Here is a 14,815-nt window from a genome sequence, read left to right as displayed (position 1 = left end):
AACATTTATCATGGTTTTTTTTTATTTGCCTCACTTTTAAAATGGAATTGGGTAAGAGATTGGTCAAATAACAAAGAACAAATTTAGTTTAGAGATCTTCATTGGCTTTTGTTTGTGATTCTAGAATGAGGCAAAATCCCATTCTGTAAAATAGAATGTGGATTCCAATGATCTGAGAAAAGGAGTTTGGTTATATAGACAGAAAAGGGAAAGCAGAAACAGCAAAGTTACTTTCCTTGTACAGGTTAAACCAGAGGGGATTCCCTTATCATTCAGGTTAAAACTGGCTCTCAAAATTAAAATTAGGCTATTTGGCATATGATATATGGCTATTATATCTCTCAATCTTCTGATTTATATGGTCAGATAAACAAATTAATTTCAGCTTAGTGTTATGGAACTTTAGCATGAGTGACTTCATTTGGTTTGGTCTGTTGGGCCTAGTACAGGAGCTTAGTCCAAAGCAATGGCCTCCTATGAAGTTAATTTAAAAAGGCAAGGAGTTCCTGGTTTTAGGTAGTGCTCCAGAATCATGGACACTTAATCCATTAAATCAAGGAAGCAGACAAACACCAGAAATGGCCAAAGAGTCCACATCAATTTTCTAATCAGGGAGCTAGCAGCAAGGTAGCCCCCAGGAACAAGCAAGAGACCAGCTGCTGGTGCCTCTCACTCAGTTTTAACAGTGGGGAACTGAGCCAACGAGTGCATCTAAGAGACCATGAAGATTTTTTCTTTTAAATATCAATATTTTCTTTTACATTTATATGTGATTTAATGGATGATTTAAAAAAGTAAAGAAGGCAAAGCTCAAAGTGGGACTGAAGACAAAGAGCTGTACCATAGTCCTTTCCTACATCAAGAACCAGACCCTATGTTCCTCTAAAAGGAAAATAACTGAATTATATTTTTGTATTCAAAATAATAGAGATGTGAAATTAATGTGTATCTTTTCTCTTTGATATGCTAATGGGGTAAATAACAATAATTTAAAACAATATTTTTTAATAAAGACTTAAAATTTTACATTTGGGGAAAAATAAAATGGTTGTGATTCAATATATAAATATCCAAATACATTAATAAATGATAGGTGATAATTTCTTTGGGAAAAAAGACAAGCAAATTAAATTTTTAAAATATGATTCAGATAGCAGTTTTGAAATTTATTCTTCCTCTCATACTTAATTTTATTATTTCTGAAATTAAAAAAATTGAGTGTTGCTTTGATGCCAAACTGTTATTTTTAAGTATTTTTTTCTGACATGCTCTCAATGATGTTACATAATTATGTTCAAATTCACAGATACATACCCAGTCCCTCTAACCATAGGATATTGTGTGAAATTCAGTAAATGATGATAAAATGAGAAATATATAGCTACTGTTCTTGAAGGGACTAAAATATAGTGTGCTGAGTAAAAAATAACACAAAAATAGTGTCATAGGATGTTAAAATAGTGAACTGAGAGAAGTTTGTATATCTCATGGTGATGGCTAAAGGGCAGAATCTGTTTAAGGGGAGATGAGATTTAATAATATTTCATACTATTGTATCTGAATTTTCCCCATTCTGTCATGTTCTTCTCGTCATACTCCTATACACTCCTTCCAGTCTCTTTTCTCTCAATCTTCCTTTTTTCTTCTTACTGGAACATCTTGCACCTCCTTTCTAAGCCATCTGTATGACCTTTCATCATCCTTCAATTCAAAGATCCATTATTAAATTATCTTAGTAGTTTTTCTAGATACAAACAGTTCTTCCAAAGTAATAGATGTCTTTCTTTTATTTTAATCTTCTGTAACCCTCAAAATAAGCTCAATGATGACACAGCATGGGAATGATTTCTTATGTTTCTCTAATATATTATAATTGATCTGAAGGCAAGTATGATGTCTTATTTATATCTGAGTCTGATTTTTCAACAAATCTCACCAAATAGAAAGGATAACTAGAAAACTGCATTTTTAAAAGATTATGAGAATAGGACAAAATGCTACCTCAGTAAAAGTGACCTAATTTATAAATAAAACAGGAGATTAAGGAGATGAAATAGTCTCAGAAACAGAATAGCCAGAACCAGCGATGTGCTGGTAAACATTTAATAGTCAGCTCTTTGCAAATGAAAGAAACAAAGAAAATGATTGGTAGAATGTGTTAATTTCTATGTTGTTATTGTTGCATCACGGCCAATTTCAAGTTACCAAGTTATGTATCTGAACTTGGAGTTGGGAAAACATGAGCCCAATCAGCTCTTGCAAGCTAATACAAGGTAACTCCAGCAAAGAACTCACGAAAAACTAAAAATTGTTTGTCCCTTTTAGTATCCAACTGTGGTTCTCATGATCTCATATTGAGATCTGTATACACAAAGTTGATTTAATTCTTTCTGATAATTTCTATCCTCTTCACCACATATATACCACAGAGATATACTAACTTTTTTAAAAAATGACCAAATCAAGAGCAAAATTATTAATTTTACAACATTTACAAAATGTTAGAATTTGATTTACAGAAAATTGCATACATATGGTTAAAACAGCTATATAAAAAACTACTTACATAAATATTTTCTTTAAAATTATTGCATTTTAATATTATAAAAGATTATAAATGAAGTATAAATATTTCACTAAGAAGCTTTATGAATTTCTTTAGGATTTTTAAAATTTTACTATGAAGAAAATATACCAAGTTAAAACAATCTTGTAAGCTATAATTATTGCCTATTTAGAATAAGACATGCAGAATACATAATGAATAAACAAGTAAATAAAGTATTATTACTTTATTCACAAAAGTAGCTGTGAATTTAACTGGTAATTATTTTTTAAAATGATGTCAAGATATGTTCATGTTTTATATGAACGTAATTTTATGCTTTTTTAATGTTTGAATTAATGACATTATTAGTAATAGCTTACAATTAACATCTAGTAGAAGCAGATATGAGCTAATTTTCCTATCTTATAAAATCTGAAGTCTTTTTCAGTAATGTGAATTTTAATCTTGTCATTTTAGATCTTTTACAGCACTTAATATCAAAATTATAAAATTATTGTTCCTATTAATATTTGAACAAATAACAAAAACTAAATCTAATAATACTATTTCTCATTTATTAGGAGATGGAACAATAAATCTAATAATACTATTTCTCATTTATTAGGAGATGGAACAATCTTTTTGATTAAGCTGTTACCAATTAGTTTGTGATAAAACACAAGTAACACAAGTAAAAAATTTTAGACTTTCAATGTATGAAAAATACTGAGTTTAATCAAAGTGAAATGTTCTATGTCATTAAGGAACCAAGTAGCCTAATAATTAAAAATACAGGTTTAGAAATAGACCTAAGTTGAATCTATGTTCTGTTTTTAGTTATGGGACCATAGGTAAGTTTTAAATTTGTGTATTCCCTCCATATATGAGTGAGTTTGATGCTGAGGTTATAAAAACAAATAAGGCCAACACAGTCTCTGTATGCATGAAGCTTTCTGTTTTTTGGCCAATACAAGAAGCAAACAAATACTCATAGTGTGGAAATAGTGAAGTTCAGAGAACTGAAGGAATAAAGCGTAAGTTGTAATTAACATATCTTCAGAATCAGAAAGTCCTCCTGAAAAAAGTAATATTTAAGCTGAGACTTGAAGGAAAAATAAAAATTATCTGGATGAATCTGAATACATGAAATGAAAATACCAAGTAAATTTACAGGACTCTCTAAAATTAAATTAAAATGACACATATAAATCACTTCACACAGTCTTTGTTAAATGGCAGATGCTGAATAAATGGTAGATGATGCTGTTGTTACTAACTATAGTTTGATTCTCTATTAAACTCCCTACCTGCACACTTGTCTGGTACTTTATGGTTTTACTTATGATTGAAATAGCCTAATTGTGCTTATACTTTCCACAAATATACTAAAAACTCAATGAGACCAACAAATTTATCTTACTTATCTTTGTATCTTCATCTGATCACCCTGCTTGGAGTTTAAACAGACGTTCTTTAAATCATCCTTAGCAAATACATACATGAATGGATAGAGAAATTACAGATTTTAACCATTAATAGAGAGTCAAGTTTTGTGAGTAGATGAAGTATTATTCAGTAAATAAAATACAGTTATGCTCCCACTTCTACCAGTCATTTGGCCTCTGAGTTATAGGATGGGTATGTATAAATTCTGATTATTTATTCAACTATCCATATGCCAGTGTCTGTAGTATATTAATTTCAAACGGTAACAAGAACAATGCACTGATTCAGTCTGTTGGATCTGAGTAAGCATTTTTTTAGGAGTTCATATCTATAAACATTTGGATTGGATTGGAAAAGAATCTGACACAAAGCTTCCCTAAACTTAGTGCTTTGTTGGGTGCTCATTACATAACTGAATTTAAATGATGAATGCATTCTTTTTCCTTCTGGGTCTTTGTAAGAATACCAGATTAGAAATGAAGTGAATTTCAGAGTGCTGTAAATGGCCAAAGTGAGAAGAGATGGCTCACACCAAGAGCATCAGCTGATTCCTCAGCCATTTCTTAAGGAGGCTGACAAATTGACTGAAGCATAATCAAGAAAGGTCAAATTATGTTTATCTGATTATTCTAAAAGGTTAAGGAAATATAAAAACATATAAAGAAAATAATTTCAGAAACTACCAACATAAAAAGCTTTAACATTTTAGGAAACTAATCTGGTTTGGCTGTGTCCCCACCCAAATCTCATCTTGAATTGTAGTTCCCATAGTCCCCACATGTCATGGGAAGGACACAATGGGAGGTAATTGAATCATAGGTGTGGTTACCTCCATGCTGTTTTTTTGATAGTGAGTGAGTTTTCATGAGATCTGATGGTTTTATAACCTTTTGTACTCAGCACTTCTCCTTGCTGCTGCCATGTGAAGAAGGACATGTTTGCTTTCCCTTTCACATAATTATACATTTTCTGAGGCTCCCCAGCCCTGCTGAATTGTGAGTCAATTAAACCTATTTTCTTTATATGTTACCCAGTCTTGGATATGTTTTTATCAGCAGCGTGAGAACAGACTAATAGAGATAAACTTAAGTTATATGAATTACTTGTTGGTTCTCCCTAGCTGAGTCACTATTTTTGCACACCGAGGACTGCCTTCTCCCTGTTTTCCTAGTCTCATCTCTTGTGCTACCAACTAAAACATTTCTCTGTATAGCAGAGCCATGGTTATCACTTACAAATAAAACTCTGATTATTTATCACCTCTGTAAATTGTTTATGACTTCTAATAATAGTTTTTAGGTAAAAGCTCCAAATCCTTTTTGTTATTTCACATGAAAATAAGCATACCACCTTTAGTGTGATATGAAAAAATACATGTAGTGAGCAGAAAACGGTTCTCTCAAGTTATCATGCCTTAATCCGTGGAGCTTCTGTATGTTACCTTACTTGAAAAAAAAAAAGGATTCTTTGCAGATGTGATCAAATTAAAGATCTTGAGATAAGGAGATTATCTTAGCATATGTGGGTGGGTCCTAAATGCAACCACAAATGTGATCATAAGAAAGAGACAGATTTGACACAGACTGAAAAAGAGGAGACAGTGTGACAGTGGAGGCAGAGATTGAAGTGATGCATCGAGTAGCCAAGGAATGTAACCAGCTATCAGAGCTTCAAGGAGGCAAGAAAGATTGCTGTAAATGGCCAAAGTGAGAAGAGATGGCTTACACGAAGGTAAGACATTAAAACAGCAGCCAATTCCTGTAATCATTTCTTGTACTACCAACCAAAACAATTCCTTACAGTGAGAAATTTCTTAATGTTCCTTATGAGTTTACATGTTTTCATGATACAAACTGGGGAACCCACCGTCAGAGACAGGGGCTTAGTGCCACCTATTGAATACCTTAAATCATGGAGGCCTCATGATTGGTAAGAGGTCAAGCAGTAGACTACTAATCTACACAGCCTGGAAGATTTGGGAGCAGAGCCATTTGTCTCTGCTGCTTTGTGCAGATTCCAATATTTATGAATAAAGCAAACAGATGTACTCAAAAGCAATATTAAAATTGTTTCAGAACGATCCAAGATGGCCGATCGCTAACATCCCGGGATTGTAGCTCTCAGGGAAGGTGTGGAGAACTAGAGGACACCACACTTTCAGACAAAGTCTGGTCGCTCACGGAGCAGAAGATCCCCCAGTGGTGGAAACACACGAGTCGCCAGCGCGACTCTCGTGGTCGGCGCAGCGGTTCCGCCGGCACCTCGGCGCGGCAGCGCTCGGCGCAGAGTAAACAAGACCGGTTCCCCTTCTGACCGAGGTTTGGAGCCCCAGAAAGGCAGAGTTGCCTACTACGGAAACAAGAAGGAAGCCCGACAGGAGAATCCTGGGCAGAAAAGCACCATCAGTTTTAATGCCGCTGCTCTGGCCCTGGGAACTAACAACCTGGACGTCCACTCAAGAGACCTAATCTGAAAGTTGGTAATTTCAAAGACGACAGGAGGATAAATTTACAATGATGGGAAGAAACCAGCGTAAAAAAGCTGAGAATACTCAAAGTCAGAACGCCTCTCCCTCTAAAGATGATCACAGTTCCACATCAACAATGGAACAAGGCTTGATGGAGAACGAGCGCCTCCTGATGACAGAATCACTCTTCAAGGAATGGATAATAACAAACTTCGGTGAGTTAAAAGAACATGTTGTAGCCCAACGTAAAGAAACTAGGAACTTTGAAAAAAGGTTTGATGAAATCCTATTGAGAATAGACAACTTAGAGAGGAGTATGAGTGAATTAATGGAACTGAAGAATACAATACAGGAACTCCGAGAAGTATGCACAGGTTTAAACACTCCAATTGTTCAAGCAGAAGAAGGGATATCAGAGGTCAAAGTCCAACTTAATGAAATAAAATGTGAAGAAAAGATTAGAGAAAAAAGGATAAAAAGGAATGAGCAAAGTCTCCAAGAAATGTGGGACTATGTGAAAAGACCAAATTTACGTTTGATAGGTGTACCTGAATGCAACAGAGAGAATGAATCCAAGCTGGAAAATACCCTTCAGGATATTATTCAGGAAAATTTTCCTAAACTAGCAAAGCAGGTCAACATTCAACCCCAGGTAATACAGAGAACACCACAGAGATATTCCTCAAGAAGAGCAACCCCAAGGCACATAATCGTTAGATTCACCAGGGTTGAAACGAAGGAGAGGATACTAAGGGCAGCCAGAGAGAAAGGTCAGATAACCCACAAAGGCAAGCCTATCAGACTTACAGCAGATCTCTCAGCAGAAACTCTACAGGCCAGAAGAGAGTGGGGGCCAATATTCAACATCCTCAAAGAACAGAACCTTCAGCCCAGAATTTTATATCCAGCCAAACTAAGCTTCACAACTGAAGGAAAAATAAAATCTTTTATAAACAAGCAAGAACTCAGAGATTTTATTACCACCAGGCCTGCTTTACAAGAGCTTCTGAAAGAAGCATTACACACAGAAAGAAACAACCAGTATTAGCCTTTCTAAAAATACACCAAAAAGTAAAGAGCACCAACATAAAGAAGAATTTACACCAACGAATGGATAAAACAGCCAGTCAACATCAAATGGCAGTAACCCTAAATTTAAATTGACTAAATTCCCAATCAAAAGACACAGCCGAAACCCAACGGCATGTTACATCCAGACCTGTTTCACATGCAAGGATACACAAAGACTCAAAACAAAGGGATGGAGAAAGATTTACCAACCAAATGGAGAGCAAAAATACATAATAAATAAATAAAAAGCAGTAGTAGCAATTCTTGTATCGGATAAAATAGATTTAAAGCAACAAAGGTATAGTGGTAAAAGGATCAATGCAACAACAAGAGCTAATGATCCTAACACCCAGATAGGAGACTTAGATTCAATGAGACAGAAAATTAATAAGGATATCAAGGACTCGAACTCAGATCCAGAACTAAACTTAATAAATATTTATAGAGCTCCCCACTTCAAATACACAAAATATACATTCTTGTCAATACCACATCACACCTACCCATTAGTTTAAATGAAACATTGATTGGTCATTATTAATACCCAATTTTTTCAAAATAAAGCAATATTTCCATTTACTCTCCCTCTTTCTCTCCTCTTTCTTCCTCTCCTTTACTTATTATTTTTTTTCTTTCCTTCTCTCAAAAAAAAAGAAATCAACTTGTAAACCGCTAGATCCAGGTCGGCAATGTCTCTTTCATTGCTTGATTTCCTTTCTTCCCTTCCCTCCCTCCCTCCCCGCTTCCTCCCTTCCTTCCTTCCTTCATCCCTTCCTTCCTCCCTACTGTCCTTCTCCCTTCCTTCCTGCCTTCCTCCCCCCACCAAAAAAATAAATAAATAAATAAATAAAATTGTTTCAATGTTTTTACAATTAAATTAATTTTAACTCCAAGTGCTCATCCTTTAGTCATGGTAAGAATTATAACCTCAGTTATTTCTGGGTTGTCTCAACAACAGGGCTTTGTCAGTGTCCTGAGATTTTACAAATAATGTATCCATTGGAAAGTCCCATCTAGATGTTGGTAATCAGTTCACACAGCATGTCAACCATTTAGGTCCCGCAGCTCTGCCTGTTTATGTCCCACAGCTCTACCCATTTCATACTATGCTAGAGACATAAGCACTTTGAAAATAACTAGAAACTCCTCTGCCTAGGATCTAGCTCATTAAGTCAAGAGTGAACAAGTTAGCTCTTCCTCAATGAGTCTTTGCCACCTCCCCAGGTGATGCCAGAGAAAAGCACTAAGTCTCCTTTGCTCACTGAACCAGTACCCTTCTTCTGTTATCTACTTTAGGAATTTTTTCTCATTTCCTGGCCATCCATTTTTCAGATGTTTTCTTAAAACATTTTTGTATCCTCTGCATTAGCTTTTCAAGATGTTTGGGATTTTATAAAGAGCTTCTAATTTAACATTGATTATTTCAATTAAACCTAGTTTCTTGCTTAAAATGAGAGGAAACAGGGAAAATATATAAGGAAAAACAGACATTTCACTAGTTCACTAAGATGTATTGACTCGCCAGGTTTTGTTCTCCTGTAATTTGCTTCTCCTACCACCTCATCCTCTTTTTCAGAGCACCCAATATACTTCTAGAATTTGTGCCAAGTCTGCCCTGCCAGGTAGATTGTAAAAATCAATGAGGGCAAGCTTGCACTTAACACATGACTATTTAATAAACAAATGAGAAATATTTCAGGAGATGATATCACCAAACACAATGTGTCTTCTTTGTTTTTAACAGAATCAGTTTTGTCTGTTAGAGTATCCGTAGAATTATAATCCATGAAACTATTCATCTGCTATAGAGAAAAATCAATACTTGGTCTTTAAATATGAACACCATCCTCAATAATAAGACTGAGTTTATGGAACACACAAATAATACTGACTATTTTTCTTAGGTGTTTTATGCCTACAGAGACATCAATTGCCATTCAGTGATGGTGGTTTTTGGAGTTTAGGTTACATGGAGCATAAGGGCAAGTCTTATTTAAACAGAAAAGCAGAGAATTAATGATAATGTTTTCTCTGTAAGAATTGAATAACCGAAGTAAGATATAAATCTTAAAATATTAATTGTTATATTGGCTTTTTCCACTTAGGCCATTATAAAACATTTAAAGGAATAATGAAGAAAATTTTATTTAATTTATTCTGTTTTAGAAACTTTATTTTTCTCAACTAGAGAATTAGCTGAAAGCTCCCAACCCATGATTTCCTAAAAAAGTCACATCTAACATAGATATTGGTTAGGAATTTGTGTTCTTTTTACTGCTGGCCTGTGTCACTTCCAAATACTTTAATTCATGACATTTTACTGTTAACCAGTATATATTTCTCACTACCTGAAAAACTAACCAGTCATTTTTTAAATTCAAAATGATATTTCTTTATTCTGTGAGGTCTCTCACTGTTGTTATTCTCCTGTTGTGGCTTATGTTCATTTCTTTTCCCAAATGAAAAGTAGAGAAAAAAATCATGACAACCTTGTGTGTTTGCAAGTCTCTGTAAAATACCTCTGTCCAAGTTTCCTTCCAATCAAGAACATAATTCTTAGCAAACAGGTCACTAACTCACTTAAATAACTCTCTGCTATGTTCTTAGAGAGTTTCTATATTAAACCTCACTTGGCATAGCATTTAACAAGCTGTACAAGGCCTTTGTGAAACCTGTTTTTAACAAAAATGGCTTCTTAAATGGGCTTTGATCTCCTTAAAGGATTCTGAAATACTGCATAAAGTCCTAATGCTTAGTAAGAATGCATATATATGTAGATTTTAGACAGTGAAAGATAAATTTCTTTTCTGTCTCATTGGGGAGCATCTTAATATGGATTTTCTTTAAACATTTATTGATCTTTTGAACATTTGATAAACAGATATTTTACTCAAGGCTCCCTCCAGATCTTTGACAATTAAGCAATAACATTAAAACCTGTTTAGGATTGCATCGTATTCTTATCTGTTAGGATCTGGAATAGAGATTTGAAGGAGAGTGATCCCATTTTTCCATCTTTCCACCATTATAATTTTTTTAATGCTTACTCTTTGTCAGTCACTCACTATAGGCAGGGTTGTAAAGTCAATTAAGCTATGGTTTCTTTGCTTCAGGAAATTGTAGACTTGTGAGAAGTGAAGAAAAGAAAAAATAAAAATTTGCAATGATAGGTCAGATTGATACATTGATAAGGCTTATAATAGATTTTTAATTAAATACAAAAGTCAGACATCTAATTTAGACCAAGAGAGGATAATATTGTGAGTTGAATTGTATAGAATGAGTTGTGTGTTACTGAATAGGGAAAAGCTATCCAGAGCAGAAAGATGAATGTGTGGAGGTAAGCATAACCTGTTTGAGAATTTTTAAGAAATTTGTGACTGTTAGCTGTATGGGTTCCTGTGAGGGGTGGTGGTTGACACCAAAGAGGTTATCAGGAACATTAAAGGCATTGTAGGGAAAAAAGAGAAAATGTGTGTGTGTGTGTGTGTGTGTGTGTGTGTGTGTGTGTGTGTGTGTCTATAATTTTAATTAAGTAACCTAGGAAGGAAATTTTAGGGCATAAATTTTTAGAAATTTGGGGACTTGTAATATGCCAAAATCTAAACAAACCAATCAGTGTCTATCAACCAGCCTACTTATATTTGAACATCACAGATGACTCTTTCTAGTGAAGATGACAATATTTTCTGTGTAAAAATAACCTCCTGAAAGTTCTGTTCACATAATTTCCCAAGTTCATATAAAGTGTTCCTTAGGCAGAAATATATTTACAACTGAATTCTTCAGGATTATGCCTATTAAGTAGCACCAGCTGTAACTAAGTAAAGAGATGTAAAATATCTGAATGCTCACCCAGAAACTGATCAATATATTTTATTTTAATATATTACTTATATTTAGTGAATATACAAATAATATGTCCAAATCATTGGCTAAGCATGGTGACTGTGCACCTATAGTCTCAACTACTCAGGAGGCTGAGGCAGGAGAATTGCTAGAGCCCAGAAGTTCCAGGCTGCAGTGAGCTATGATCATGACACTGCTAGGTGACAGAGGAAGAATGTGTCTCTAAAAAATAAATAAATATATATATAAACAAAATGACCTTGTCATTATGTGGTGCCATCTGGTATTGAAATTGAATTTTATTTACACACATAATTTAATAAAGCTTTAAAAAAATTCTGGATTCCTTTTCTATAGTCACACATTTTGGCAATAACTCATATTTATTTTCTCTCCATTGATACAGAAGTAGGGACACTGTAACGATATAAAACATATATGACATCTAAGAACCCTTAATATTTGTGCACTAGAGTTTGGAGAGCTAAAGCAATTCATAACTACTTTAGCACTCAGTTCAATTTAAGATGAATTGCCTGTCTTATGTGATTGTACTGCTGAGCAAGCTGAATGTCACTTATCTGATGAAAGAGCAGTGCCCAGCTCTCTCACATATGCTCTGTGTATCATTCAAATTTGAAAACATTTATATGATAGTTATTATCTTAAAATCACAGTATTTGCCGACAGTCTCCTGGAATGATTCCATAGAGGACATTTAAAGAAAGATATGACATAACAGATTCATTGTCCTGCTTGTATGTGTTCCTGAGATTTTTTTCGGCAAAATAAATTTTACTGAAGGATTTATCAGTAATGCAATCATTCACAGTTCTAAAAGAAGCCAGTGCAAATGTAGAACAAATCCTTTTTTTCATCAAAGGCAGCATAATGTGACTGCACTTAAACTCTGAATTTGCGATTTCACTGAGGATCTAAAAATGCCATAGGTTTAAACAGTTACTCTACTTTAAAAATTACCTTTGACCTTTTTCTCCCTATATATCAGTTGAATTCCAGGTTGCTCACACTGAACTAAACCAAGTGATTGCCCTGGCCTTGTGAACTTAAAAGGCAACTTCTTTGTGAATGCATGTGTTGGTATCATTAACTAGATCCAAGAAAATATAGTTTTTATAAAGTTAGATTAGACCCTGAACCAGACCCCAGCAGTTTAAGCCCAGAGGCATGGAGATTTATACAATGTCTTTTGACCTTATTAAGTAACTTCCCGTAATTGCATAATTGAACTTTAGAATTATTATAGGCCAGTGGGTTTTTGCACCTGGCTTATTCGTGGGTATCATCAACTAGATCTAAGAAAATACAGTTTTTACAAAGTTAGATTATTCCTATCTAAGTTGCCTTTTATTAATATAGCTTAGTAAAAGTAAATTATACTTTCAAAGTAACAGGGTAAATGATATTTTTTTTTTTTTCTTTTTAGACAGGGTCTCATTTTCGCTCTGTCACCCAGGCTGGAGTGCAGTGGTGCTGTCTCAGCTCACTCAACCTCCAGGGCTCAAGCAATTCTCCAATGTGCCACTACGCCTGGCTAATTTTTGTATTTTTTTGCCATGTTTCCTAGGCTGGTACTTCTGGGCTCAAGACATCCACCTGCCTGGGCCTCCCAAAGTGTTGAGATTATAGGCATGAGCCACCATGTCTGAGCAAAAGAGAAGTCCTAATAGGAGTCTGCGGTAGGCTCTAAGATTGCCCAGTGATTCTCCTTTCTCAGTATTCATGATCTTGTATAATTCCTCCCCTATTGACTGCCTCCACATGAATAGAATACAGAAGAAATAAGTTGTCACTTTCGTGATCAGTTTACAAACAACTGTGGCATTTGTCTTGGGTGCTCTAACTCACCCTGCCTTGGTTCATTCATTTTGAGTGAAACCAGTACTGTATCATGAGGCCACCCTGTGGAGAGGTCCACATGACTACTTGGAAGCAGGTTTTCTGAGGCCTGCCAATAATGTTGTGAGTGAGTAGATGCAAACTGTGAGTCAAGCTTTGGGATGATTATATACCTAGCCAGAAGGTGGAATGCAACATCATGAGAGACTGAGCTGGAGGCACCAAGGTAAGCTGTGCCTAAATTTCTGACCCACAGAAACTGTGAAATAATTGAAACTTACTCTAAACTGCTGAGTTTTGGGATAATTTGTTAAATAACAATAGATACCTATACAGATTTTTATTCTGAGAACAGGATGCTACTGTAATAAGTCTAAAATATGAAAGTCACATTGGATTTGGTCAGTAGATTTCAAGGAGAATGTCAGTGAAAGTGGAAAGTGCCTTGACAGAGCTGTTATTACGTCTCATTGCTTTCAATAAGGCTGCAGGTCAGGACTTTCAGAAGATTTTAAATAAATGGTATTGAAAACTGGAGGAAAGACAATCCTTATTATGTAGTATCAGAAAGTTTAACAGCACCATTGATTGAAGTAAGGCAGAAAATAGAAAATGTGCCTAATAAACTGGACAATTTGCCTAAGGAGATGTCTAAGCAGAGTTGAAGATTCTGTCTTGTTTGTTCTAGCAGTACATGTATAATATAAGAGTAGGGAGATAAATTAAAGGAGATTGTTAGACAGTCCTCCAGAGGAGCCAATACTTGTGGTGCCTTTGAAAATTCTCAGCCTCTCTAGAAATCAAATAATGGCAAATTTAAGAAATGGCTTCAAGCAGAGATAAAATTCAGAGCACTTCCAGGAAAATGTAGTCTAAAAATGAAAGTGAGCATATACATAAAATCTTTTGTCAAGACCTCAGAAAGATTAAAGCCGGTGACTAAGAAAGCCCCTAAAGAGATTAAGAGCATACCCTCTATGTCCTCTGAAACATTATTATAGCTTCTGGAAAGTTTAAGGACATTATTGCTTATTAATAGAAGTAAGAGCTCAAGATAGAGAAGGGCTTATCTCAAGAGATTTTTGAATGTGGCTTTTGTCAAATGATATAAATCCCAAGAAGCTTCACTGGAGACCCATGAAGTTCTTAAGTTATATACACAGAAAAATTTTCAGCTTGAACAAAGGCGGAACAGAGACAACTTAGAATAAGGAGAAACCCTTTGGACTCTTAAGCTGATAAGGAGTAGACTGAGACAGCTGCTCAACTGAATGATGACTCAGAGGGCAGAGCCAGACCCCAGCAGTTAAGGCCAAGAGTCACAGAGAATTGTACAATATCTTTTGAGCTTATTAAGTAACTTCCAGTAATTGCATAATTGGACTTTAGAATTGTTATAGGCCAGTGGCTTTTTTGTACTTGCCATTTCCCTGTTTCTGAACAGAAATGTCTAAAGCAGTTACCCTCTGTATCATTATTTGGGGAACCAATATCTATGAATTTTCAGACTAAGAGGGGTTATATTCAAGGATATGTATTTATGGAACTAGACCTGAGGTGTCTATGCCATGGCT

General features: G+C 34.9%; 1 protein-coding gene across 18 annotated transcripts in view; it reads left to right on the top strand.

Moving 5' to 3' along the window:
- CCSER1 (coiled-coil serine rich protein 1) overlaps positions 1 to 14,815 on the top strand; it is a 1,385,530-nt gene that overhangs the window by 596,937 nt on the left and 773,778 nt on the right. Inside the window, exon 8 of one of the 18 annotated variants that reach the window (XM_078366833.1) lies at positions 4,895 to 5,060. The exons of the other annotated variants lie outside the window; for them this stretch is intronic. Coding sequence (XP_078222959.1) covers positions 4,895 to 4,993 — 99 coding nt within the window. The 3' untranslated portion in view covers positions 4,994 to 5,060. Of the gene's footprint in view, positions 1 to 4,894; positions 5,061 to 14,815 lie in introns of those variants that run through there. 18 annotated transcript variants of the gene reach the window in all.

This window comes from Callithrix jacchus, chromosome 3 (assembly GCF_049354715.1).
Source record: "Callithrix jacchus isolate 240 chromosome 3, calJac240_pri, whole genome shotgun sequence".
NCBI lineage: Eukaryota > Metazoa > Chordata > Mammalia > Primates > Cebidae > Callithrix > Callithrix jacchus.
This window is presented reverse-complemented; position numbering and strand designations above follow the sequence as displayed.